General features: G+C 35.2%; 4 protein-coding genes across 5 annotated transcripts in view; 2 read left to right on the top strand and 2 right to left on the bottom strand.

Moving 5' to 3' along the window:
- The window catches only part of LOC113391780 (aldo-keto reductase AKR2E4-like), a 168458-nt gene that overhangs the window by 11578 nt on the left and 131052 nt on the right, over positions 1 to 25828 (bottom strand). Inside the window, exon 1 of one of the 2 annotated variants that reach the window (XM_026627853.2) lies at positions 4487 to 4548. The exons of the other annotated variant lie outside the window; for it this stretch is intronic. Within the exon in view, the coding sequence (XP_026483638.2) occupies positions 4487 to 4522 (36 nt within the window). The 5' untranslated portion in view covers positions 4523 to 4548. Of the gene's footprint in view, positions 1 to 4486; positions 4549 to 25828 lie in introns of those variants that run through there. 2 annotated transcript variants of the gene reach the window in all.
- On the top strand, positions 8188 to 16449 carry LOC113391797 (uncharacterized). Its single transcript, XM_064219407.1, has 14 exons — positions 8188 to 8312; positions 8927 to 9047; positions 9550 to 9645; positions 10036 to 10170; positions 10356 to 10539; positions 10888 to 10940; positions 11597 to 11696; positions 12007 to 12072; positions 12595 to 12666; positions 13092 to 13246; positions 13850 to 13957; positions 15129 to 15276; positions 15930 to 16043; positions 16333 to 16449. Exons 1-14 carry the CDS (start codon positions 8234 to 8236, stop codon positions 16447 to 16449), a joined length of 1548 nt encoding a protein of 515 aa, XP_064075477.1. The 5' UTR covers positions 8188 to 8233.
- Positions 19047 to 21425, bottom strand: LOC113391875 (LYR motif-containing protein 4B). Its single transcript, XM_026627998.2, has 3 exons — positions 21190 to 21425; positions 20982 to 21102; positions 19047 to 20290 (listed from the first exon to the last, which is right to left on the bottom strand). Exons 1-3 carry the CDS (start codon positions 21276 to 21278, stop codon positions 20234 to 20236), a joined length of 267 nt encoding a protein of 88 aa, XP_026483783.1. The 5' UTR covers positions 21279 to 21425; the 3' UTR covers positions 19047 to 20233.
- Positions 21992 to 25828, top strand: part of LOC113391929 (uncharacterized) — a 32085-nt gene continuing 28248 nt past the window's right edge. The window contains exon 1 of the mRNA XM_026628081.2: positions 21992 to 22177. The gene's annotated coding sequence lies outside the window, so the exon portion shown is untranslated. The remainder of the gene's footprint in view (positions 22178 to 25828) is intronic.

Raw genomic sequence — 25828 nt, 5'->3', positions numbered from 1 at the left:
TCCTATTTAGGGGTTGGAACTTATCCGAAGTAGAATTTTATCTAACTGCATGTGTCCGTAGCGTTTTTCATCACCGAGCATGAGATAAACACTACTGACTCAAGAAACAGAGTGGATATCTATTTTTATATCCAAGAGTTCAAGTCAAATCAAGTCAAAATAACTTTATTCAAGTAGGCTTTTACAAGCACTTTTGGAATGACAGGGTTGAATTAAACGTACAGCTACCACCACCGGTTTGGAAAGTAGATTCCACCAAGGAGAAACGGCAAGAAACTCAGTAATTGGTATTTTCCAAAATTTGAGACATATTATTTTAGTTCAATACAATAATATATATTATATACCCATATGCTTGAAATTCAACAAGTATTATTTCACGCTTTTTTATCTAGTTTGCTAAAAACATCTCGAAGGGAGTCTCTAGCTCCAAGGTTATGAATAGACCGGTCAGCTCTATTTTGTAAAATAAAAACAAATTAAATATCTGTAGCGTTATCCCAAAGTACTTAATATGAACACGAGAATCAACATCGCATAAAAATGGAACAAATACATCGGTTATAACGGAAATATACCTTAAAATATCAAGTATAAAGTTCTAATACTCACACGTTAAATTATTCTATAGTAAACGAAAAGTGTATTCGATGCAGATATTTATTTAATTAAATACAAAACCTTCGCTTGTTTTTATAACAGAACGTGTTTTTGTTTGCCCTCTCGCCGCTCAAGTACCACTTATAACAAAGAATTGAATCTATCTCGGGGTGACTGTACTAATATCTGATGTTGGGCTAAGATTAGGGAAAGGTCACGTAACCTAAGCCAGGGTTGAACAATGAACATGCAGAACCTCCCTGTCTTGGATTGAATTGTGGATACAGAGTGGATTTCTAAAGTTTATTTTTATCAGATCTTAGGGTACTCTTTCATTTAGACGATTGCAGTGGGACTTCTGTCCTCTGTACTGTACTTTTGTTTTTCATATATAGTTTCTTGACGGAAGAACCTGCGAGAGTAAGCCACCGTCGCAGCATCGCGAATGCCATGTGCCTCACCTTTTTATTATTTTGATAGTTTTTGCCCGCAGCTTCCGTTGGTTGTCAGGAATTATTTACACAATATCTTTATAAATGATAGCATATGCTTTATTCTGATGCATATGTACAATAGCTTTTACGTGAAAGAGAAACAAGTATTGATACATTCAAACTTTCGCCTTTATAATATTAGTGAGGATTGGACGCATGTATTTTTACTATGGATAAAGATGTCATGAATATTTTAATTGCACAGAGAACCCTTGGGAAGGCGTAGGGTAAGTATATATTGTATAAAATTGGTGGGACTTTTTTTAATTTGAGTAAAATTTATAAAACTCACCAGCAAGGTGTATTGAAATTATTGGCGGAGCTATATGACGGCGCGATTTTTTTTCCAAGAGCAACATTACCATATTTCCTATCTCGTCTGAATTCATGGCATACTTGAGGTATTTGTGGAAATCATTAAAATACAGTTGGGCTACAGCCGTGTAGCCCACAAGTTCAAGTTAAGCTGTCCTGCTGCAGTACCTATGACCCTCGAGCATTAAAACAATAAAGGTTTAGTTTATAAGTTCAGACGTCGGAGGTCCAAATTTATAAAATTTTATTTTATTACCTAAGAATCTTCTCAACTAATTGTAATGTAATAAATTTGTATATATTTAAGCACTGAATGCTACCAAACCTTACCTAAGTTAATTATATCCATAAAGTTTAATAATTATCGAAACATATATTAAATAACAAGTATCCGTCACTAAAACCATTCGAAACAATCGGATAATTCGAAATTATTTCGTACCCGGAACCGTTTTTGAAACCGGTAAAATATTTTTCATATATCCTGATCCAGATCCGAAATGATCTATAACATCCCTGATGTACATATACATACATATGTATACGTGACGAGCTCGGTGTTTTCTCCGGAAAAATCGCTCAACGCGGCTAAAGAGACTTTCACTTCAATGGGCCATGATCACAGATAACTTTATTAGTTCTTACTAACACGATATATTCATAACAATAAATTATATGGACAGGACAATCACATCTGATGTGTTCTGCTAATAAATAAAATCGTCTAAAATTGTTAAAAAAGAAATTACGTTAAAAATATCTTGTAAAATAAACTTGTTTTTTTTTTTTATATAATATGAATAACCGTCACGTGATGTTAAATGACTGGCATCACTTGAATGTAACGCTGACGTGTACATTTGCAAATTAGGTCGAACAAAACAATGTATTCGTATTCAAATTGATTTTTAAACACAATAGTACGTACCAAAAGTATTCACTTCATTGAAATGATTAAATACAAATATTAAATACGCCAACCCAAGAAGCAATGATATGACGACCTCCGTGGTCGAGTAGTGTGTACAACGGTTTTCAGGGGTACGCCACTCCTAGGTCCCGGGTTCGATTCCCGGCCGAGTCGATGTAGAAAAAGTTCATTAGTTTTGTATGTTGTCTTGGGTCTGAGTGTATGTGGTACCGTCGTTACTTCTGATTTTTCATAACACAAGTGCTTTAGCTACTTACATTGGGTTCAGAGTAATGTATAATGTAATATTTATTTATTTATTTATATTGATTTTAAGTACTTAATTTATGATTATATTAATTGTTCTCGTGTTGAACTTCACCGTCCGAAACCGTTTTGTTTTAAGATGTATTGCTTATTAATTGCGTCACTCTGTGGTAGGCTATTGTGCAAGCCGTTATGAGTAGCTACCCGCACTCGTCGTATATTCTACCGAAAGCAGCAATACTTAGTATTATTCATGTATTGTTGTTCTGGCTCGAAGGATGAGTGAGCCAGTGCATCTACAGGTACAAGGGATATATAACATCTCAGTTCCCAAGGTCGTTTGCACATTGGTGACGTAAGGAATGGGTTATCTTTTGGGATTTCCTCCTAACTGTGCTATGAGAAAAAGTTGTAGTTGACCCGCTTTGGAAGCGCTTTTCCCAGAAGTGATACAATTATGGACTGCACCTATATTTTAAGTTATATGAAAACCTATATGGAAACATTTCGTGGGGAATTTTGCAACGTTTTCCATGATCATACTGTAAAACCGAATACATCGTCCCACAAAAGATTTACTACGCCGACTAGCGTAACCGTTATCCGCTAGTATTCGAGTTTTTTGTTATTATAATATTATATTAATAGCGGACAAGTCTCAATTTCTCAATTCCACGCGGTCAATATTTGTACAGTAACTATTATTAATTCATATTTGTATATATATTTAAGCACTTAATGTTATCAATTCTTATGTTAAATAAGTAATATTTATGGTTAAAAAAAAACAAAAAGTCTTGTAAAATCATTTTTACAAGAACATAAATAATTACTATATTATTATTACTGAATAGTGGCGTGGAATATCAGAACGTGTATACGATATAAACTATAAAATCATAACACTTAAAGGATACAAGCATCAAAACTACCTATCCAAGTCAGTTTAAATGCGAAGTGAGTTCGTACTGAAAACCACGGCCGCCACGTTCGAAATAACGAAAACCTACAGTTTTAAAGGTATAGATATAATTAGTATGAAAATATTATAATAAACTATTTAATTGAATAAAGAGCGAAAAGTTCGGTACACGGACAGACAGCTGCTTTCGTTTAGTGTACACAAAATAGATCTTGAATTTGTAATTCGTGTCCGATGTTTCGAAGCCAATACCAAAGGCTCCTTAGTAAAACAAAAAAATATATGTTTTTTAAAAATAACGGCTCCACTCTAAAGGGTTAAATTAAAAAACAATATTTTAAATTAATGAAGGTATTTTACCTTGTTGTCATTACTACAAGTATATGTTTAAGACAATAGGTGTGGTTTAAATTTTGTCTTACGATTTTTAGTTACAATACTACAGATATTTCAAAAATATCGTATTTACAATAAAATATATAAAATAAATTACTAAAACTTAGTGATTTTGATTACAGTCAGTATTTAATTAGGAGAGCGTTATAATAAACTGACTATAACAAATATACGAGGTGATTATTGCACAAACCTCTGTCATCAGTTTTTGACATTCTAAAGAATATCAAAAAACATTACTCAACAATACAATGTCAATAAGGGGGTTATTTTAATATGAACGTTAGTTTAGAAACCTTACTTTAAACCATGATTGATTTGTGAAAATAATTGTATTTAACAAGAACAAGAAATTCACGTTTGCTGCGTCAACAGACTCAGTTTAAAACTGCGAAGCGCAGGTACTTCTATAAGAATATTATATACATATATACTAAACCTTCCCCGGCACGCGCATCTTCCGGTATAAGTTTTATGTAAATTGGTTGAATAGTTTTGTCAGTTAAGCATTACAAAAAAGACATGAATTATTTATTATTGTTTTCATGATTGATTTAATATTATGTACGTAAAATCACTCACCAATATGAAAAAGACGAAGGCTCCAATAACGTCCATTTTGTCCAAAGATTGACTTTTGACTGGATTCCTGTTACGTCTACATTCTGTATTTATTTGATACGTTATCTATTTACGAAATACGAGCGGATAAAACGCGCGTCTCCGGTCGTCGGGATATTGAATTAATTTCTTTTTGGAAGCCAGACGTGTAAACGGACTACTTGGTAGGAAGTGACCGTTCTCGGACATGAGGTCAAACTTTGTCCATAGACACGGCACATGCCTGTGGTTACGCTAACTCACTCGACCATCAAACTGGAAAAGAGTATAGAGGTTGGTGTCCCGGGTGGGTGTCTGTGATCAAATATTTGTCTAGATTGGTGACAAGGTGAAGGTACCTTTAAAATAAATTTCTAGTATAGTTAAGGTAATCTCGGCTATTATGGAAGCAGCGTGTATCATCCACATCCCGTTTCCACGATCGGGGATATGTTTGGAAGGCGGAGACCATGGAATGACTATTAATAGTTTCCCTAATGAAAATATATCAGTTCCTCGGGTAGGTAAACCTGACCATAATGAAATTTTGGGGAGGTCAGAATTCGCTGGTTCATGAGACTTTTGGATAGAGAGGATTTTATCACATTAATCAAGTTATATTTCATGGTTTTCATACATCACAAGGACGAGCACGTTCACAGAATATTCACAAACAGACGGATACGTTCAAAAATTGTTTTTTCAATTCTAAACATATTAGATATATAGTATGTTCCTGATAACGAAAGCGATGAACTTTTGGATTTACCATGAGTGGCCGTGATGTTGTGGTGAGATACGTTATCGGAATAGGGCCCAAGTTCAATGCTTCGGAAGGACTCTGGCGCTTATCAGATATGATTTAGGTGATGTTCAATTTCACTTAAAAATAATAAAAAATACTAACTTTCACGATAGACAGTCACGGGAGTAATCAATACACCGGCACTAAAAACAGCGTATATGTATGTGCATAAATACAAGTAACCTCTACTCTCTCCTCCGATAGAAGGAGGTTCAACTTAAAACCAATGGCTTCACGAGCACGAGTGTGGAACATGTTAAAAAGGAACCACTTCCTTGTCTGTCCGTCTGTCCGTCGAGGCCTTTACTCAGGAACGCATAAAGTTGATATTAATATAAAATAAATACTGAAATCTGCGGTTCCTTGGAGTTGGGAAAACGAAACTCTAAATCGACGCAATCACAAGATATGACTGTTGTGCGTCGTATTTCCCACACATTCGGAAAGGGAGTCAAAACCCACACTTTCTGTTGACCTAGAATCATGAAATTCGACAAAAAACTTAGCTTATATGTATTAAAAATCCAAAAACCGAAAAAAGTTTTTAGTATTATGTGGAGGTACGGAACCCTCATTCCGATGCTACTCATACGTCACTTATTGTGAGCATATTTTTGTAAATACTACAAAAAAGCTCCTTGGATTTCTTTCATGGATTCTTTTCATATAGTTTTTATTATTTTATGATAAAGAATATGCTAGAAAGTGGGTTGATATATTCCATTATATATATATGTAATGAGCCGAGATGGCCCAGTGGTTAGAACGCGTGCATCTTAACCGATGATTTCGGATTCAAACCCAGGGAGGCACCACTGAATTTTCATGTGCTGAATTTGTGTTTATAATTGCTCGGCGGTGAAGGAAAACATCGTGAGGAAACATGCATGTGTCTAATTTCAACGAAATTCTGCCACATGTGTATTCCACCAATCCGCTTTGGAGCAGTGTGGTGGAATATGCTCCAAACCTTCTCCTCAAAGAGAGAGGAGGCCTTAGCCCAGCAGTGGGAAATTTTAGCCCAGCAGTGGGAAATTTACAGGCTGCTAATGTAATGTAAATGTAATATATATGTATAATCTTAAGTATTTTAAATACTTAATCAATTAAATAAAGAAGGCCCTCATCCTGGCATTTTAAATCATTTCAATTCGACGTTATATAAATTCGTGTCCTGAATGTAAATAATTCTTATTCAATACACAAAAGAATCAATATATGAAATATCTTTAAACAATTTATGGGTATTGATAAGGACATGGCGCTACACCATGTCCTTATCAATACCATGTAATACAGAATGTAAACATTATTGATGGTCTCGACAAATACTATACAAAGATAACATAATCGAACATCTCCGCTTAGATATTTTAGTAAATAATATCAGGATTGAGGCATTACACAGGCTGTAATTTAAAGTGCGCCCAGTTTACCGAAATACCCACTAAAAAATCAGCGGTATCCACTCCGTCTCACCACCTTTACAGGCTTCCAAGCTATACCTATTAAGTATATTCTGTCTATAATACGTTTAATAAAGTGCTAAACCATTACCGACTTAATCGCGTCGTAGTTGGTTAAAGCAGTTAATCTCTCGGTAGCAATCTTTACAACTTCTCCGGACGTGTGTTTGTAGTTTATTTTTAAACAAAACACCTTAGCGGTGTGAACGTGCGATGTATCGTTACGAAGAAACGCTACAGATTAACTAAAGCTGTATTGTTTAAAGCTCAAATAAATGAATATCACTAAGCTTAACATTATTTAGTTTATCTGTTGAGATTAATACTTCGACACCGTTTTATCGATCAAAATCAAAATATACTATATTAAAGTAGGCTTTTACGAGCACTTTTGAATCGTCACACGGGACAACATCTTAGTTCCCGTCGGTGGTGCAACGGCGATGTGAGGCACTTACCATCAGGTAGCTCACTTGCACGACCACGAGCTAATGCCACAAGAAACATTAATTTGTACGGATATTTAAAAACAATAATATATAATTTCAGGCAGAGTATACCTCTAACTAAAGAAAATGGACGAGTACGTAGCAAGCTTACATTTGCTGAGGTTCGACGCTCATCTGAAGGAACTAACGGTCGATCAGGCGAAATACCTAGGTCTTAATAAGGTGGGGCCGTTCAAACCCAACGACTACAGGTATAAAAAAAATGAAATCAGAACATGCGTCGAAAACAATAGCCATTATTAACATTTCATTATTTTAGTTATTATACGTCACAAATGAAATTAATCATTACTTGCGGCAATTGCGGGTTGCATGAGCTGACAGCGTACTAATATTATATTATTTTAAATTGTATGTTCCTCGAAAACAAGACACTAGAAAAGAAAATTTTACTTATTATTACTAGCTACAAGTCCCATATGGATAGAGTAAGGTGAGGTTCATGAAACGTTTAAATATCATGATCCAGTAAAGCTCTCAAGCATTATATGTGGAACCAGCTTTGGCCGGCGCTTTTTCTGGACCGATACGACTTGGGAACCTTAAAGAAATGAGCGTACACATTTCTTAAAGGCCGGCAACGCAACGCCTGCGCCCCAGTGTTGCAGATGTCCATGGGCGGTGGTCGTTACTTTCCATCAGATAAGCCTCCTGCTCGTTTGCCACCTATATAAAAAATACTCGAAAATCACTTCGTCCAATGATGGATACTGAATGAGAATAATTTCGATAAATTTTAGATTATCCCGTTCAGACAGACGCGGTGGAAGGACTTTGTTTTATAATATGGAGAAGATACAAAATTAAAAACACAATTAAAATTGAGCTCATTTCTTCCGCGACAGTACCGCAGAGCGCCTTGCATTGTCTGAACGCTGTTGACATTTTCACATTGCGGAAAAACCTAAAGGATAGAAAGCACCGAGACGCTGACGCTGCTTGGCTTAAGATGTTTAAGTTTATAAGTGCGTTATGCTTCACAGCCGTCGTAACGGCCGGTCCGGCGACAGAATCTTACAAGGACCAATGTGAGTAAATATGTTTACATCTGAATATATACTAATGCTGTAACGAAGTTTAAAGATTAATCTTGAAGTATTTATAGAATATAAATACTTCATCTATTAAATCTAATCAATCATTGAGCTAGTTTATTTAGTAGTAGTTCATTGATGTACCATAACATCTAAGGCACATATTGCAAGACCGTCACGCCGTATGCTATGTGCCGTGACGGCAAACGGCAAGACGTTTTCTAATGCAGTCATCTCTTTATTCAAGTAGGCTCATAAAAGCACATTTGAAGTACTACAGTGTTGAATTAAATGTAAAGCTACCATCGGTTCAGAAAGTAGATTCTACCCAGAAGAACCGGGAAGAAACTCAGTAGTTAATCTTTCCCACCATTTTAATTACAGAGTATGTCAGTAAAAAAATCGGGCGGGACTTATGTTACACCCACAACTAAGTTAAAAATAGGTATGGTTACAAGACACAAATCTTTATTACAGGATCTGGATCGCATCATGGTAGCAAGATTTGCGAAGTTGTTTATTTTGATGATTTAAATATAATTATTATCGACAATAAAAACTAAAATCGAAGTACCTCTTTTTTATAAATTATTATTAAAAATGAACAGTTTGCACGGATCCACGGACGATGACGAAACACGCCGCGTACACGGAGTGGGCAGACGCGTACTCGTGTTCGCGTCACCGCTGCCAGCCGGGGGGGCGCAACCTAGCTATTTACACTGTGGGGTGAGTATTCAAAACACTACTTAAACTGAGTTCATCGATAAGCTGACCGGCCTGACAGTAGCACCCAAAATTAAAATCATCACTTTTTTACATCATATTACATTAACAGCCTGTAAATTACTCCTCTCCCTTTGAGCAGAAGGTTTGGAGCATATTCCACCACTCTGCTCCTTGCTCTCCAATACGGGTTGGTGGAATACACATGTGGCAGAATTTCGTTGAAATTAGACATAATATGCAGGTTTCCTCCCGATGTTTTCCTTCCCAGTCCAGCACGAGATGAATTATAAACACAAATTAAGCACATGAAAATTCAGTGGTGTTTTTCTGGGTTTCAACCCGAAATCATCGGTTAAGACGCACGCGTTCTAACCACTGGGCCATCTCGACTCTTAGATCATCACTAATTTGACATAATAAAATTTGTAAAATGCTGGCAGTTTTTGTGCCATCAGCTTAATCAATCGTATATTATATCGGACTAACGTTATTTGAACAACAGCTGCAAGCGCGTGGAAGCTCCCGAGTCCGCAATAGAATGCGAGGAGGTCGTGGAGGATACCAACATGCAGTTCCCGTACTGCTGCACGAGGCTCAGGTAAGACGCCTTCAAGCTAACTTCTAATATGTAGTTCATACATTTTTGTTGTGATTTTATTGATAGATGGTTCGATTCATTACGCCGTCTGTGAAATAGCCCCTGAATGTGCGACATTCTAGCTTATCAAATATATACATAATATTATTACCAGTATTTTATCGTCTATAAACAGATAGACGACACCAATGTTCTCGAATATATAAACGTATTTCCTCGATAAAATAAAAAAGCACTTCCTAAAATTAATTCCAGCTTTCATATGTTCCAGATTTCAGATATTAATAAAATCAATAAATGTTATATAACATTTATAATGAGCAATTTGGTTTGAGATTTTCTTAGAAGTTGCAATTGCTTTAATTGTAATATAAAATACGTTTTGTGAAGATGTCTGGTGGTGGTTCGGGGAGAGGTCTGGACGAGGGTGCTGGGCCAGCCCTGGGAGACGCTGCCGGCCGCGCCCTGGAGCCATATGTACAAGATGAAGAAACCGCCGCCATCTGATGAACATTTTGGAAATAAGTTAGTAATTATATTTATGTTTATATACGTGTCAGTACGATTGAGTGAGACTAGAGCGATATTTCAAATGATGAGATGTGATGCGAGTAACATTCTGTCGAATTTGATGCAACTTTTAAGTTTGTAACGTTTCAGTGAAATATTTCTGACGTAGAAAGTTTAATTTCAGTCAAAGCATGTTACAGAAACATCGCGACGGGCCCCATTTACGAAATACAATCGGACGTGGAACAGAAGTCGCAAGACCAAATGTTAAGATCGTCGAAAAAAGTCACTCCAGCGCCCGACTGCGACGAGCCCGCGCCCGCGCCCGCGTCCGTGCCCTCGCCCGCTCCCGCTCCCGCGCCCGACATCGTGGTACCCGCACTCGTACCCACTACTAATAGTCTTATCCTTCGATACAATAATTATGATTCTGGTATAAAATTCCGCAGACATATTCAACTATGCCTAAAAAACGTTAAAAATAATATAAGCCTTACATTACAGTTCAATAATAAACAAATGTTTAAAAAGCACGTTATTAAATTTAAAAGGAGTTATTCGATTTTTTTTTTGTAACTCTGACATTGCTTTGCAGCGATACCATCAATGCTCGTGTTTAAATGGCGTTTTGTTTTCGGCGAAGTCGTTATCGGAAGTTTGGAACGATAATTAAAGCGGATATAAATAATGGAAAATCTTTGGTTTTTGTTGATTCGTTTATTTTTTCCTCAGATCGCACTCTCCACTTCAAACGATGAAAAGCCACAGAAAAGTGATAAGACGAGGTCAGTAATATCAGTTAATTTCACAATCAAATTATATCGACTACAATATTAAAAAGTAAAACATTGGAAACTAAAGTGAGCCGAAGATTGTTAATTTTTTTACATTACATCATTACATTAACAGCGTGTAAATTTCCCACTGGTGGGCTAAGGCCTCCTCTCCCTTCGAGGATAAGATTTGGAGCATATTCCACCACGCTGTTCCAACGCGGGTTGGTGGAATACACATGTGGCAGAATTTCGTTGAAATTAGACACATGCAGGTTTCCTCACGATGTTTTCATTCACGGCCGAGCACGAGATGAATTATAAACACAAATTAAGTACATGAAAATTCAGTGGTGCTTGCCTGGGTTTGAACCCGAAATCATTGGTTAAGATGTTCGCGTTCTAACCACTGGGCCATCTCGGCTCAATTTCTTAGCGCTTACTAAATTTTGTCCCTAAAAGTATTAGTTTAACATAATGTAGCAAGACCGCGTAAGTGCCCTACTGCTGTGAAATCATCTCATATTCTACCTTAACGTTTACTCCACCACGCTGCTCCTTAGAGAGTAGACAAAGGTACAGGTGGTACCACTAGAGAGATTGAAACTATCTCGATAGTAAAGATACAATATTTAGCAAATTATAAAATTAACGTTGTCGATCTTTAGGCACAAACGCGTCAAGAAACCACAATCAAGGTCTGAAGCCATCGAAGAGAACAGAGATCATAATGAAGTGGACTTCGAAGACTCGCCTGCTAGTGATAAGGTTACAAACGTTTCTATAGCCATTCATAATTCACAGCTCTCCAAGACCTTATAAATAAACCTCAGAGAGACGTCCAGCATAGTTGTACAGGTCCTGATGAGATTTAAAATTAATTCCGTCGATTAAACTTTCAAAATGGAAATCTTGGAAATATGTTATATGAATTTCGAGAATTTGCCTACATAAGTGTCAAAATCTATTTATGTCTTAACAAATACCGAGCTCTATCTAACGGCTAGGTAACCGTAATTGCACAGCGGCTTACAATAAATAAAATTAGACTTCAATTAATTGAAGTTTATGATTTCAGTTACAAGACACATCAGATGAGAAGACGTTGGATGGGTTCGGAGTTACCCAAAACATACAACCGAAGGTAAACGTGTCCGCCTCTCTCTGTCCCAAATATAACGAGCGCCGGGAGCGCCCTACCAGCAACATTTCGTGATGTGATGAGGGGAACTACGCCAAGTCCAAACGATTGTAGATTTCATTCATTTATGGGAGAGGCCACATTTTCATATGGATTACTTTTTATTTATTTATAAAGGGTAAGTGGACTGGCGATTAGGGCACTTGATGTCTAGTGGTCAATATTGGCCATAGACATTAGACCTATAAGAAATATTATCTATTCACCGATGAGTACCTTGGCGAAGCTAGACGATGGATGTCCATCGTCTGTCTATCTTTGCTCAAGTAACAATTATTTCTATACCTTTTGGTGTTTTCTACAAACGAATCAATCTATGTACCAGGGCGACATAACTTCAAGGATAGATAGATTTCATATCTGCACGATTGACACTTTTCTTTACCCAAATGTAATGTGTTGTTTAATTGCATGGTGAGGTGATGTTTCAATGAACTGTAGGATAATCTTATTTTACATGTTCAGGCAATTTGGACTGACATTCCTCAAAACCAATGGAACGAGCACGATCCGGCAACGGACGTTGAAAGTCAACGAGTAAGTTAAACTTCTTATCGTTGCTTATTTGGTCAAACATGTCAAACAATCAGGTCAAACAATGTTCTCTAGTTACATAACATTCTCTCTAAGCAGGTACCACTTACTCGCCATTTATTATACCCACAAACAGCACGACTAGATCTTTATTTACATAAGAATTATTAACATTATGCCCTTAAATATATACAAAAATGAATTTAAAAAAGTTATTGTATAAATCATGACCGCGTGGAACGGTAGCAAGGATGCTAGCAGCATTTCCCCGTTGAATTGCAATTCCGACCCTCTAAATCGCAATTCGCATTTATTTTAATTCGCAATATATACACGTATGTGATCCTGTTGTGAGTGACAAGGTTTGTTAAATAATTAAACAGCTTTCTCCTAAATTTGAAGTATGTAAGTATTTGTAAATCATATAGAATCCGGACGAAAAGAAAGAAAAGTCATCCGGTCTTCAGGCACTGGTGGACGCGATCGGGAACCGGATGAGAGATATTGAAAATGTCGTCCAGAGGATGACCGAAAAAGTCCACAACAAGCTGCCAGAAAATGACCTGTCCAGTGCGGAGAAGCGGTTAGTACACGGTCCAAGGATTATTGAGCGCTATATAGTGCTGTTTTGTTAATATTGCGTTTATTTCAATGTGATGAAATGTTTTATTTGATTGGGTAACTGAGCAGGGTAACTTAGACTGCACGTATCGTTAAACTAATTTCAATATTGTCAAAAAAATAGTCGAAAAGTTTTTCTCGTTTACCAATAAAACAAGGTATGTGATTAACATACAGGTTTACTGATCAACATAAGTACTGCGGTCGATTCGAAAGGATCTTTTTTTTGGATTAGTCTACCTGTAAAATTAAAAACAGATTTTTTTTTTTAATAATGCGATAACCGTCAAATATTTTAGGAAGCTTGCACTTTAATTCAACAGGGAAATTAAACGAATTGCTTTGTAAAAAAAATGGTTTATTTTAATGATATTTAATTTGTAGACTTAGGTAAAGTTTTGCAGCGTTCATTATATATTTAAAACTCGTATATTGACCGCAATCATAACTGATTTTATTTTTCTTGTCTTTTCGACAAAGGTGCACATCGTAGTCAAAGCTGACTAATAATAATATATTATACTAGTCTTATCATCAAGTTGACGTATCGTAACTTGAATTCCAGTTCTGAGGGGGGAACAGACAAACGGGTCCACAAAGCTGATAAAGAAAATGTCAAGGACGAATTTGAGATACCAAAAAAACCCAACACTGATAATGAACACTACAAAAGGTATTAGAAATTAAAATTATTTACTGTTTCTTTTTTACGAGATGACGTTGAAAGAAAATAAACATAACGAAATACTTAAAATACATTTAAAAAATATTTATAAAATTTGTAATTGATAGCTGGCAATACTCTTTTACCCGCGGTCACTCGACACCGTTTGCGTGAATAACGCTTCTTCGATCATATATATTTATATGATAGGCACATGAAAGACATAACAATATGCTTTTAATACTTTCGGCGATTTATCTGAGGGCGCTCCCACACTGAGACCATTCACCTGAATTGTAACAATCTAAGGTTCGGTTCTGAGCATTCGCCGACCGTCAACTCAGTTACACTGTAATAATCGAATCTTTTCCTTCACTGATGTAATGTTGCCAAACTACAAAATGCCAGTTTATTTTGAAGAAATATGTTGGCGAACGGGCATAGGAGCCACCTGATGGTAAGTAGTCACCACCTCCCATTGACATTACGGCGCTGTAAGATTTTAATCTTTCCTTACATCTCCAATTCGCCACCAAACTTGAGAACTAAGTTATTAAGTCCCTTGGGCCTGGCTAACTCACCCGGAACACGACAAAACAAAGTAAGTTGCTGCTTGACGGTAGAACATATGATGACTGGATAGTTCCTACCCAGACGGGCTCGGTCAAAGCCCTACCGTCATGTAGGTTGCGCCCTGCTATGCTCAGTTCTTCTCATTCACTTCTGTGTTGCTCGAATCTGAACTGATACCGCTCTAATACTTTTAATAGTGCGATATAACTTACAATAATCGCTTTTTCTTACGCTCAAAGATGCAGATCCTTCAAATGGACACAGGTTGAAGTGATGTGGCAGGAACAACATTTGGTTACAAAATGCTCTTCATTTCTAAGTTAAAGTGTTGACGCTACCATTTCGTTTGCTACTCATACAAAGCAATTTTTTGTTTATTTCAAACTTTCGCTCCCACATTCTTATCGTAACACTAGCTCACTTATTCTTCACCCAGCAATGTCATTTGGTGGTAAAATACTTGATGAATGGAACCTACTTAAAACAGGTTTGCACGAGTCTCTATCATCGTTTAGGGCGATCTCGATCTTCGTACCGTTTCATTTAGTGATCGCGTACGACAACTATCTTAAAATAAACCGATTTGCCTTGATTTCCAATCCGTCAGGTTCACAGTAAAGAACCGCGGCAGCAAGTACCTGCGCAGCGCGACCGACGTGACCAGCGAGCAACCTCTGTTTGTCGAAGACACCAACCTGAACGGGTACTTCAGCGACGCCAGCAACAGCGTAGTAAGACGAGCCAGTGCACCCAAGGTTAGTAAGAGCCTTAGGATTCTCTGTCTCGCTGGTCTCGTGACGGCTGCATATACTGAGTTCCTGGAGTTCAACAAACAGAAACTCTAATGACATTGTGATGGCCCACCTCAGCGCAGTGGTACTTTTGTACTCCCGTGCCTCAGATATCACTTTACTCCGCCGGTTAAGTATGTCCCTGAGCCCCGCGACTGCCCCGTTGCCTAATTCAGGACAATTTCGTCTTTTATTACCAGCCAACAAGTATCATGTTGATAAGTTATGTAAATAGTACTAGCCGGGGACACGTTTCTCTAATCCCAGAAACATATACGAGCCTATGAATGTATCTTGAAGTGCTTACAAGAGACATACTTTAGATGAGTCGATCAGCATTTTGAATGAAAATTTAGCACCTTAGCACTTAGTCACCTCTCTTGTGATACGAAAATTTCCTTCAAATTTTAAGTCTGTAGTTCAAAGCGTTGCTCTATAAATATTGAGATAGCTAGAAAATGCAATTATATCATAAATCACTTAATTGTAAATATACGGACATATTATTATTATTACAGGAAGATAACCAAGTAAAAATAATAAATCATGAAGTGATAAATATGTTTCGTAGAAATGTCGAAAGGTTAGTTAATGTTAACAAATACTCGTGTGGTCAGGGGCCCGCGCCGACGTACGTGGCGCCCGTGGACAGCCGACGCCGCGCGCACGCGCCCGACGCGTCCGCCGAGGCCGCGCGAAGGCACAGGAAACGCGCGCACAAGAAGCGCAAGGTGAGCCGCGCCTTGCTACTTCTGCTCCTTGCGAGCTGACGCCGCCGCCGCGAAACTGTGAGTGCACCGATACAGGCTGGTTAGATTCTGTTCTATTTTTAAATAAATAAATAAAACCTAACCTAACCGATATCGGTGCATTCGGAGATTGTTTTTGCTGCGGCGGTATTAAGGCGTAAATACCTACTAATCAAAGACAATGAGATATATGTCCATACAAACATAGACAATTTTTCTACTTTTTACCAATTGTTACATTCCTAACAGATCTTTACTTTGTATTCAACAGAACAAAACTCACAAGAAGCACCGCGGTAAAGAGGACAAGAAGAAGCGTTTCAACAAGCTGTCCTCTGCGGAATTGGACAAGAACGTTGTATCCTTAGAAGACAGCAGCGTTCTTTAAATTGTAAATTCTTCATTTATTTCAAAAAAATCACATGTGGAGCTCTAACCGCTGAGAGAGTGTGTTCCTGACCGGTCTGCAATCGAATGGAGGATACTTTGAAGACGAAAAATATACTATAAGACTACTGTTACTAAGAGTTTATATGTCTATCGAATAATGTCACCTGGTGAACTTACAACAAATGTTTTTGGCGCTACTTACTTACTAGAATTCTTATAGGCGATACATAAATATCGCTCTCTTAGTAAAGCATCGACAGAACTCAAAATTTAAAAAATAATGTTTGTTATAAAATAATAGCGCATTAAAAACAGTTTGAACTGATAACTTCTTATGGGAGGGTAAACCGCTTCGTTACGTAACGCGTTACGGCGCCAGCCTGTCTGGATTCTTTTCACTTACGCATGCGGCAGCGGTAGGCAGGTTCCTCCTCTCTCACTCTAGCGCTATTTAGCACTATTTCGGACAGTCTAAGTTATCACTTCTGTCGGGCGTCACGAGATGCACAAGTGTTTTTTTTAAATTGATGAATGTGAATTTATCGCCAAACAGCAGTACCTAGTATTGTTGTGATCCAGTTTGAAGGGCGAGTGAGTCAGTGTAACTACAGGCACAAGGGACATAACATCTGAGATCCCACGGTTGGTGGCACATTGGCGATGTGAAGAATGGTTAAAATTTCTTACAGCACCTTTGCGGGCGATGGTGACCACTTACCATCAGATGGCCCATTGGCACGTCCGCCTACCTATATTATAAAAAAAATACCTTTGAAAAAAACACAAACACAGAAACAATTAACATCAATTACCAAAAGTCAGTGATTTTGAGTTCGGTCAATATTTAATTAAGAGCGCTAATGTTTTGTGGTAACTATTGTCATTAAGACTGTGGAATGGATTCGACGAGTGATTTTGTGTTTTCGATCGTCTTAAACGCCTTATCACTCGTTGAAAAGAATACTCCATTAGTTTTGTAATGTTACTTAAATTCATCGAGATTGTTAAGTTTCATCTTGTGATAAATATTTTTAAATTTATAATTAGCGTTAAGTATCTCTTCGGTGTTTATATTAAAACAAATGCCTATATAACTATAAAGGTTTTATATATATCACTATTTTATTCGTTAACAAGGGACATATATATCGAGTTTCTTGCCGTTTGTTCTCGCTGGAAGCTGCTTTCCGAAACGGTGGTAGTATTTAAATATGCAAAAACACTTCTTATGAAGATGAAGTTACTTGAATAAAATTGATTTGATTTGATTTAATTGATATTAATTAGCAATTTATTACCATCGAGTTAGATTTAATATAATAATAATGATGTACATGTGTTTCAGAAAAAAACTCAGTCTATTGCTGAAAGCAACAGATACACTGTATTAGGTTGGAAACGGCTAGTTGCTTAGTCGCTGATAGTTAACTAGACCAAAGCCACGGCGTGGGTCTAAGAAACAATAATAAATAGATATACCGCTCTTTTCTTGTGATAAGTAGCTGTCGATTTGAGGCTGAAGACAGCAGAATCTGTTAGGACTACTGTCCGAAAGCTAAGCTGCGCGGCAAATGTTAGAGGAAACAATGCACGCCTCCGATTGAGACTACTACAAAATATTTAATCCGGGAACTATAATTTCATATTTGACTTTAGAAATAACTTTCTGTTATCGATACTTTTAAAAGCCAATTTACATCACAATCTATTCGAACGAACTGTCAATCGAACAAGTCGATCCCTGGGAACAGGATTGCTACAGATATTAAGTATTAAATTTGATGCCATGTTCAATCCACAATCTAGTGTTACCCGAACATACAGGTGTGACCGATTGCGGTCACGGCAAACATTTCTAGGAAGACTAACTGCAGGCATATATTGAAGTCCACAAACATAAGTGCAGTCTATGTTCTTATTATTGGATAGAAAACCTGGAAAAATTGGAAAGAGTAAAAGCAGGAACAACCCCTACATTTTCTTTTCCGAGGCACGGGAGATTCCCTCTCTCGATTATGTGGCCTCATAGGCTTTGTAAGACAAGAAAGGAGCCTAGGAGCTAGTATATGCCCTTGTGAGCCCAATACCAAAAAATATATATAGTATAAGCCTTTCGAGCGCCACTTGACAATGTGGTCCCCGGCAAGTGTCCCGTGCCTTTATGGTAAAGACGGTATTGATCCAAAACAACTATACTATATAAATACTTCAGTAAGTTTACTCGGTACTGAGACTTCGAGCAAGCCCGCCTCATTAGGTACCACCCACTCCAGATATTCTACCTCCAAATAGTAATACTTAGTTCAGGTACAAGGGACATAACATCTTAGCTCCTAGGATTGGTGACTAAATGTCGATAAAGAAATATTTCTACGGGCTCTGGTGACTACTTACCACCGCGCCAAGGCACGGCTGTCTACCTGTGTCATAAAAAATAATAATAAGCCAAAATGTTTTAGGCTCTGCAATATTGTTTAACTATGACGATTGTTTTATTACCTATTATAAATTTGCAATGAGTAGTAAAATGTGTTACGAATTCGATATACAATTGATATCCATTAGGTTATGAGTCAAAGAAACCAAAATAATGCATCTAATTTTAATACTATTTATTCAAAACATAACAACAAATCAATCAATACATTATTTACAATCAAAAATGCAAAATATAATACAATTTAATTCCACTGCAGTTGATTTTTAAACTATATTACATGTATTCTAAGAAAAAAAGCTTAAATTTAATTACTAATATTGTAAACAAATGCAGATAAGCTTAGTCAATGAACATTAGATAGTGTTTTAATTTATGTACAGACACAGAAACCCACATTCCAACCTTATTAAAGTAAAGAGATCCACGGAACTATAATTGTTTTATAATTACCATGAAATATGTAATTGTTGTTGTGTCATTGGCAGAATATTTTGAGATATTAGTCATGCTACAATAAAAAAACCACTAATCTATCTTGCCAATGGATTGTTAGGGCGGTAACAACCAGAATAACACTAGAATGTTGAGACTCGGTATGTTTGTAATGATATGAATACTATAACTGGCATATATGTATCTGTTATAATGAAACAAAGGAAGACTAGAAATAATAACATAGTTATATCATATTGTTCATGGATGTAATTGTGACAACTAGATTTGTATATTAAAATTTAACTTTATGAACTATTCTCTGTTAAATTATTAAAGGCAGTGTATAAAACGATATATCTACTTACTCAAAACTATAAAATATAATTTTCTAATGTTGCATTTGACGAGCACTTCAAGTATATGTGGTAGTTTGTTTTACATTTATTTAATTTGATACTATATAAAAACCTAGCATTAAGATTTGACAAGTGTTTTTTTTTAATTGAATGTAATAATGCAAAGAAAATAATAGGATGCCAAAAAATTATCACTAAGTAACATTTTGGATTTGTAAAATATGAATACATTATTCTTTATTTTATATGGATTTGTATGTAATGGAAATTGGAATAATACCAGAATTAAAAATAAATCACTGTACTTTTAAATTTATAAAGATATTGTGGAATTTTGCACATTATTTATTTGCAAAGTTATTAAGCAATATAAAGTCTAGTTGTATGAAGAATAAAAACAATGAACTAATTAATTGTTAAGCAGAGTAACAGCAAATATGTTTGTTCTTTATTACAAGAATGTTATTATATAATATCTGGTCACTATCACAGTACTAATGAGATGTAATGTAATTCAATTCGTAGGGTCTTCTATCTCGTACCATTGATGTCTAATGTTTATTCTCAATTACAAGTTTCTCAGTTCTGTACATGTCACCGATTACCACCTGAAATTAAAAAGATTCATGTAGTCATATACAATAGGATCTTGTAAAGCAATTACATATTTTAAGGAGAGTTGGACCTATTATATGTACCTTAGATATGAAGTAGATCTTATTAAAAATTAAAACCTTAGACTTCTATAATTCCTCCTACAACATTTCTGAAGATATTTTCCTTTTTATACACACAACAATACACACTGCAGGAACTATAATTTATTATACACAAAAATTTACCAATTTGCAGATATGTCAAATCAAATCAAAATATACTTTACTTATTTCAAGTAGGCTTATATAGGCTTTGATAGGCATGCAAGATTTTACAGATCTGTATTAAACATAAAGCTATCACCAAATGTCTCTCGGAATGTAAATTCTACTAAGAACATACAAGAAAATCAGTAGTTACTTTTCCACAAAATTTAAAATACTAAGTCGAGTATGAAGTAGAATAACTTATGGGTAAATGGCGTTTGCACAAATAAGCACTATTACATGATGCACTAATGGGGTAGTGGTAACTGGTAGTGCCCTACTGGTACTCTACCTACAAGTAAACTTAAATTGAAGCATATTTAATTTGCAGCTAAGACAGTTGGTCTATGAACAAAAATAATAATAAAACACATGGATGTGAAAGCTGTTTTATTAAAAAAAAAATTATTTCTGTTAAAAAAACATATAACATTACCTGACGTTTGATAATTTCTAGATTCTGTTTACCGTATTGAAATTCTTTCTTTATTAATTTTGGGTCTGATAATGATTTGTTTTCCTGGAAAGCATCTCTTACTCTCCTTAAAGCATAGCATCTAAAATATTATATTTTAAATATTGATTACAATTGTATAAAATGTTAAAAAATATTTTAAGGTTATGTAATTTATTTCATAATTTACCTGAAGCTGTAATTTTTAAATTTATTAGTTTCTTTCATAAGTGCTTTGTAAAGCGATAAAATTTGGGATTTTGGTATGCCTGCTGCCATGTTTTTTACTGATTTTTCCCGTATTTTTCTTCACTGTGAAAAATGTAAATAAAGTGGCGTTCCAAATTACGAGAGGTTAAGATTCAACTTAAGTCTTACTGTGTTAAAGATGCCAACGCACGTAATCTGTTATATGTAAAAAACGATCAATATACGAGAAATATGTAAAAAAATATATTTTATAATATTATAACAATGCAAATAATATTATTTTTTTATGTCCGTTGCAACTAAAGTATGCGCCAAGAGTATGCAGTCTATTAAAGGAAAATACGCAATGCTCGTAACATTGTTCGTCAAAAACGAAACGTAATTAATGCTGCCATTTAAAATAAATTACCCGTGAAATAATTTTTAAAATTTAAATTACATTAAAATCAAAATTTCAATTGTAACTTTAAAAAATGTTAGGAAAGAAAAAAATATGGGTAATTTAAATGTTAATAAGGAATTATTCATTATTCAAATATATTACTAATTCAAAATAACGTAAAAACAAGAACTAGATTGCCTTAGATTATTTTAAAGTTATACTTGTAAAATTATAGTCATATTCCGAAACAGTGTTAAACTTCATACCTTTAATGTTGAATATTAAATTTGAATATACTAATTCTCCTATTTTATTATTTTGAATTTTGATATAACTAGCAGACGTGACCGTTTAAGGGCAGTTTATATATTTTACATGGTAGCCCCAAAATGGACGCAGTGGGCAGCCCTAAACCACCGCACTCCCGCAGTCAAAATCATATTATTGAATGAATGGTTGTTGTCAGTTTTCTTGTAAATATTTATCAATACTTTAAGTTTTAAACCAAAACTGAATATAAAAGTTATGAATTAAGTAAAAGTGAAAGTAGTGAGTTATCATATTTTTTTAATTCAGCACAACAAACGTGAGTAATGTTTAATTTGTGATACATTTTACATATATAATTTTTACTACATATAACTTTAGTTTTGCGACGTCGTGAGAAAAGACAAATTGTTCTTCAATTGTGCTAAATGTCGTGTCCATAATAAATAATAGTAAATAGTTTACTGTAAATAATTTTTCATGGAATATTTCGCTCGTGTACAGTTGTGTAAGCGATCAGATTATGTATAAATACGTAGTTATTTTCTTTGATTCATCTCGTTGTCCTTGACTTTACACAGAGTTCACGGAGAGATGCTTTTGCTCGAGAAAGTATAATGGCGCTTTTTTAAACTCGAGCCATTGACACATTTTTATAGTACCTATTCATTAGCAACTTATAATGGTGATGAATTGTTTGGCCTGTGTTATGTTCTACAAACTTTCTTAACTCTCAGTATCGTTAATGAAACGAAACTTTAAACGAAAACCTATTTAATAATAAACGGGAGTTATTTTATTTTTTTCGACCATATATAAGTCGCATGTAACTTTGTCGAGACATCGGTCGAATAAAACATCAATGATCGCGATCTGCGGATGCGATGCGAATATTATATTTTTATACTTTTTACTTTCATTCAGGCTTATTAAAGTTTGCTGAAAATTGTCAACAAAACTAGCATATTAATCAAAAATATTTTTGATTAATATGCTAGATTAATACAGGGGCAGTATAATTTATTTTTTTAGAATTCTGAATTCTATGGTGTAAATCCATTATGCCAAGTAACATTCTTATTAAGCTTTCTTAGCAATTATATTTTTTGTTAAACTTCTAAAATTCTATTTCTTTTTAATTACTGATTACTCTGCATGTAAACATCAAAAATCAAGTGACTATTGATATTTTTTGGAGCCCTGACTATTCATCTACATACCGAGTACATTAAAATATCTGTGATTACATATTTTATTTATTTACTTAAATAATGATTTAACATCTTTATACAATAGAAACATTAGACTTCAAAAATGTTAAAAATATACAACTGCTTAAGAGAGAAGGAAGGGCAAGTGGAACTTAATGGGATTTTTTTTTTTTATTAAATATTTTCTACAAACATTATTTTAAAAAATATTTGTAAACTCACAGTGTTGTAATTTCAATAATCTATTATAAAACTCACTATTTATTATAACAACATATGCTTTTAAGATTTATGTCATCATAATTTAATTGGTAAAGTCCACAAATAAGGGACATATCAGACATTTATGGATATATCAGACATTTGCTGGCATATTGTTTCTCCTACTCCATAAGAAGTTGTGAAATTAATAGATCTGCTAAACAAAAATATCCTCAATTGATTCTTAAAACACCCACTGAGACTGTGGCACTTTGTCTGCCAAGATAAGTAAGGAAAAATCATAATTATTTAATACCACTCATTTGACATCAATTTATAGTTTTTATGGGTATGTATATGTACTGAAGGTTCTATATTTTTTTCTGAAAACAACATCGAATAAATATTTGTTAAATAATAGTTAAACTTATATATATATATATGACGGCAAACTGCGATAGATCAGCGGCAAGCCTGTCATCGGTAGCAGTTTTGGTACAGGGTTCATGGCGTATGTCTCATGCAATTAAGCACGAAGATACAGTTGATAATTCTTGTATTTTATGTAGGTAATCAGCGGTCACAAATTACAAAGTAGGTATATCTTTTATAAATACAGGAGTTGTGTGAAACAGCGGTCCTGTCTGGAAGGTCCAACCTGTAACGCTGAGTCAATTAGCCAATTGAGTTTCCGACTCACCGCTGTCAAAAAATTAAAATGTGACAGTTGCCCCTCCAATCGATTCCGATCACGTGACTCATTACGTCACGGCGTTCACACCCCACCGTTACAACAAAATCAACTGGGATGCTAATTATTCGTTATCGACGACATATATATTATATTAATGATATTTATATTAATTGCTCATAACAATTTATCTGTAACAACAAACTTCCGGCCAGAGGATCTGAGTGATTGAATTTGAACAGTGAAGCTGCGCTAGTAACAATGCTAAATCTACATAGAAAATCTTTAATTAATGCAATTAGTTAAACAAATAAATCAATCTGTTAGTCATGAATGACGCTTAAATGAAACCCGATATTTTGAATACATATTTAGTAAATACTGGTATAACGTTTTAAAACGATAATGATATTGGAGGCGGTACACGCAGCATAACTTAATGCTCACCGAAGCCAAGTGAATATCAGAAAGCCAAGTTAGAATTAGATATAAGTCAGTATAATCTCATTTGTGCGTAACCTGCAGTCAGTAAATAGAAATAAATACAAGTTGAGTACCAAATAAAAACCTAAAGTAACAAAACGTGTTCATCGTGGATATGAGATCCCACAAGAAAGTTAGTCATAAGCGTTGGAATACACTCCAGTCATCTCCGGATAAGATGCCATTGCTCAGTGGCAGGGATGTTATGGCGCTCCGTAGCCGTAACCTAAGCCGATATATTTTTTTTTTATAATTTTGTTTTTGCACTGTCATATTTAAAGCGAGTAGCTAATTGTATTTTAAAGTAATTGTTTTGTTTTCTTGGAGTATACCTGATACTAAATAAAAGACCACGAATAAAGTCGAAATCTTTTTCTAAATAATCTAGTCTTCTATATTTATACATATAATAGTACTGGAGTGTCTGTTTGTAATATCTATTAAAATAACCGCTTTTTACTAAATGCATATCTATGTATACCTTATATACACCAAAATAACATTTTTGTCTGTCTGTTTGATCCGGCTAATCTGTGGAACGGCAGGTCCGATTTTGACGGGACTTTGACTGGCAGATAGCTGAAGTTATAAGGAGTAACTTAGGCTTTATTTTTATTTTAGACTTATATAAAAAATTATAATAAAATCTCGCTGCAATGTCCAGTATCGCGCGCAGCCCTCGCGCCGCCGTCACGTCGGGTTCCTCCCACCAACGACTTAATATCACAAAAGCTGCCTCATACAGAATTAATAAGTTATAGTCAAATCTGCGAACTGAACAATAACTTTTTTGTTAAATTCAAACGCGCACGAAGTCGCGGGCACAGCTAGTATTAGATACTTATAATTCCGTGTCTGTATCTGAAGACGCTAAAATATATTATTAATATGTCCGTATCTATATCGAGATCCGAAAGGACATATCCCGGCAGTAGTAGGAAGTTTACAGACTGTTACGTATTCGCTTACAAGCCACTAAAGACTAAAGTTAGCGATAAAATGGTGACTAAGCTGATGTGTTAACACGTTCGTAATAATAGCAAACGAATTAGGTGTCAATATAAGTCTTCTATCGACTCTGTAATGTTTCCAATGTATAACTTAATACTATATTTGTAATAAACTTTGATCAATTCCTCGGAGTTATTTTATTCGACTATTAAAGGTAGACTCTAGTGGGTCTCCCAGACACTTCGCGTTTATTCAAAAGATTTTTTAGGAAGTTCGAAACCTATGACAGGTTTTGTTTTGTTTTAATTTCATTGTAAACTACAAATAGCTAATCTTCATTTGGTGCCAAAAGATGAAACCTTTTTTAAATGAAATTTTTAATCAAATAGTATACATTAGTTCAGTGAGAATGTTAACGTTTTAATTTTTTTTT

The sequence above is a fragment of the Vanessa tameamea genome, chromosome 28 (genome assembly GCF_037043105.1).
Source record: "Vanessa tameamea isolate UH-Manoa-2023 chromosome 28, ilVanTame1 primary haplotype, whole genome shotgun sequence".
Taxonomy (NCBI): domain Eukaryota; kingdom Metazoa; phylum Arthropoda; class Insecta; order Lepidoptera; family Nymphalidae; genus Vanessa; species Vanessa tameamea.
Note: the sequence above shows the minus strand (reverse complement) of the source record. Positions and strands in the feature narration are given on the sequence as shown.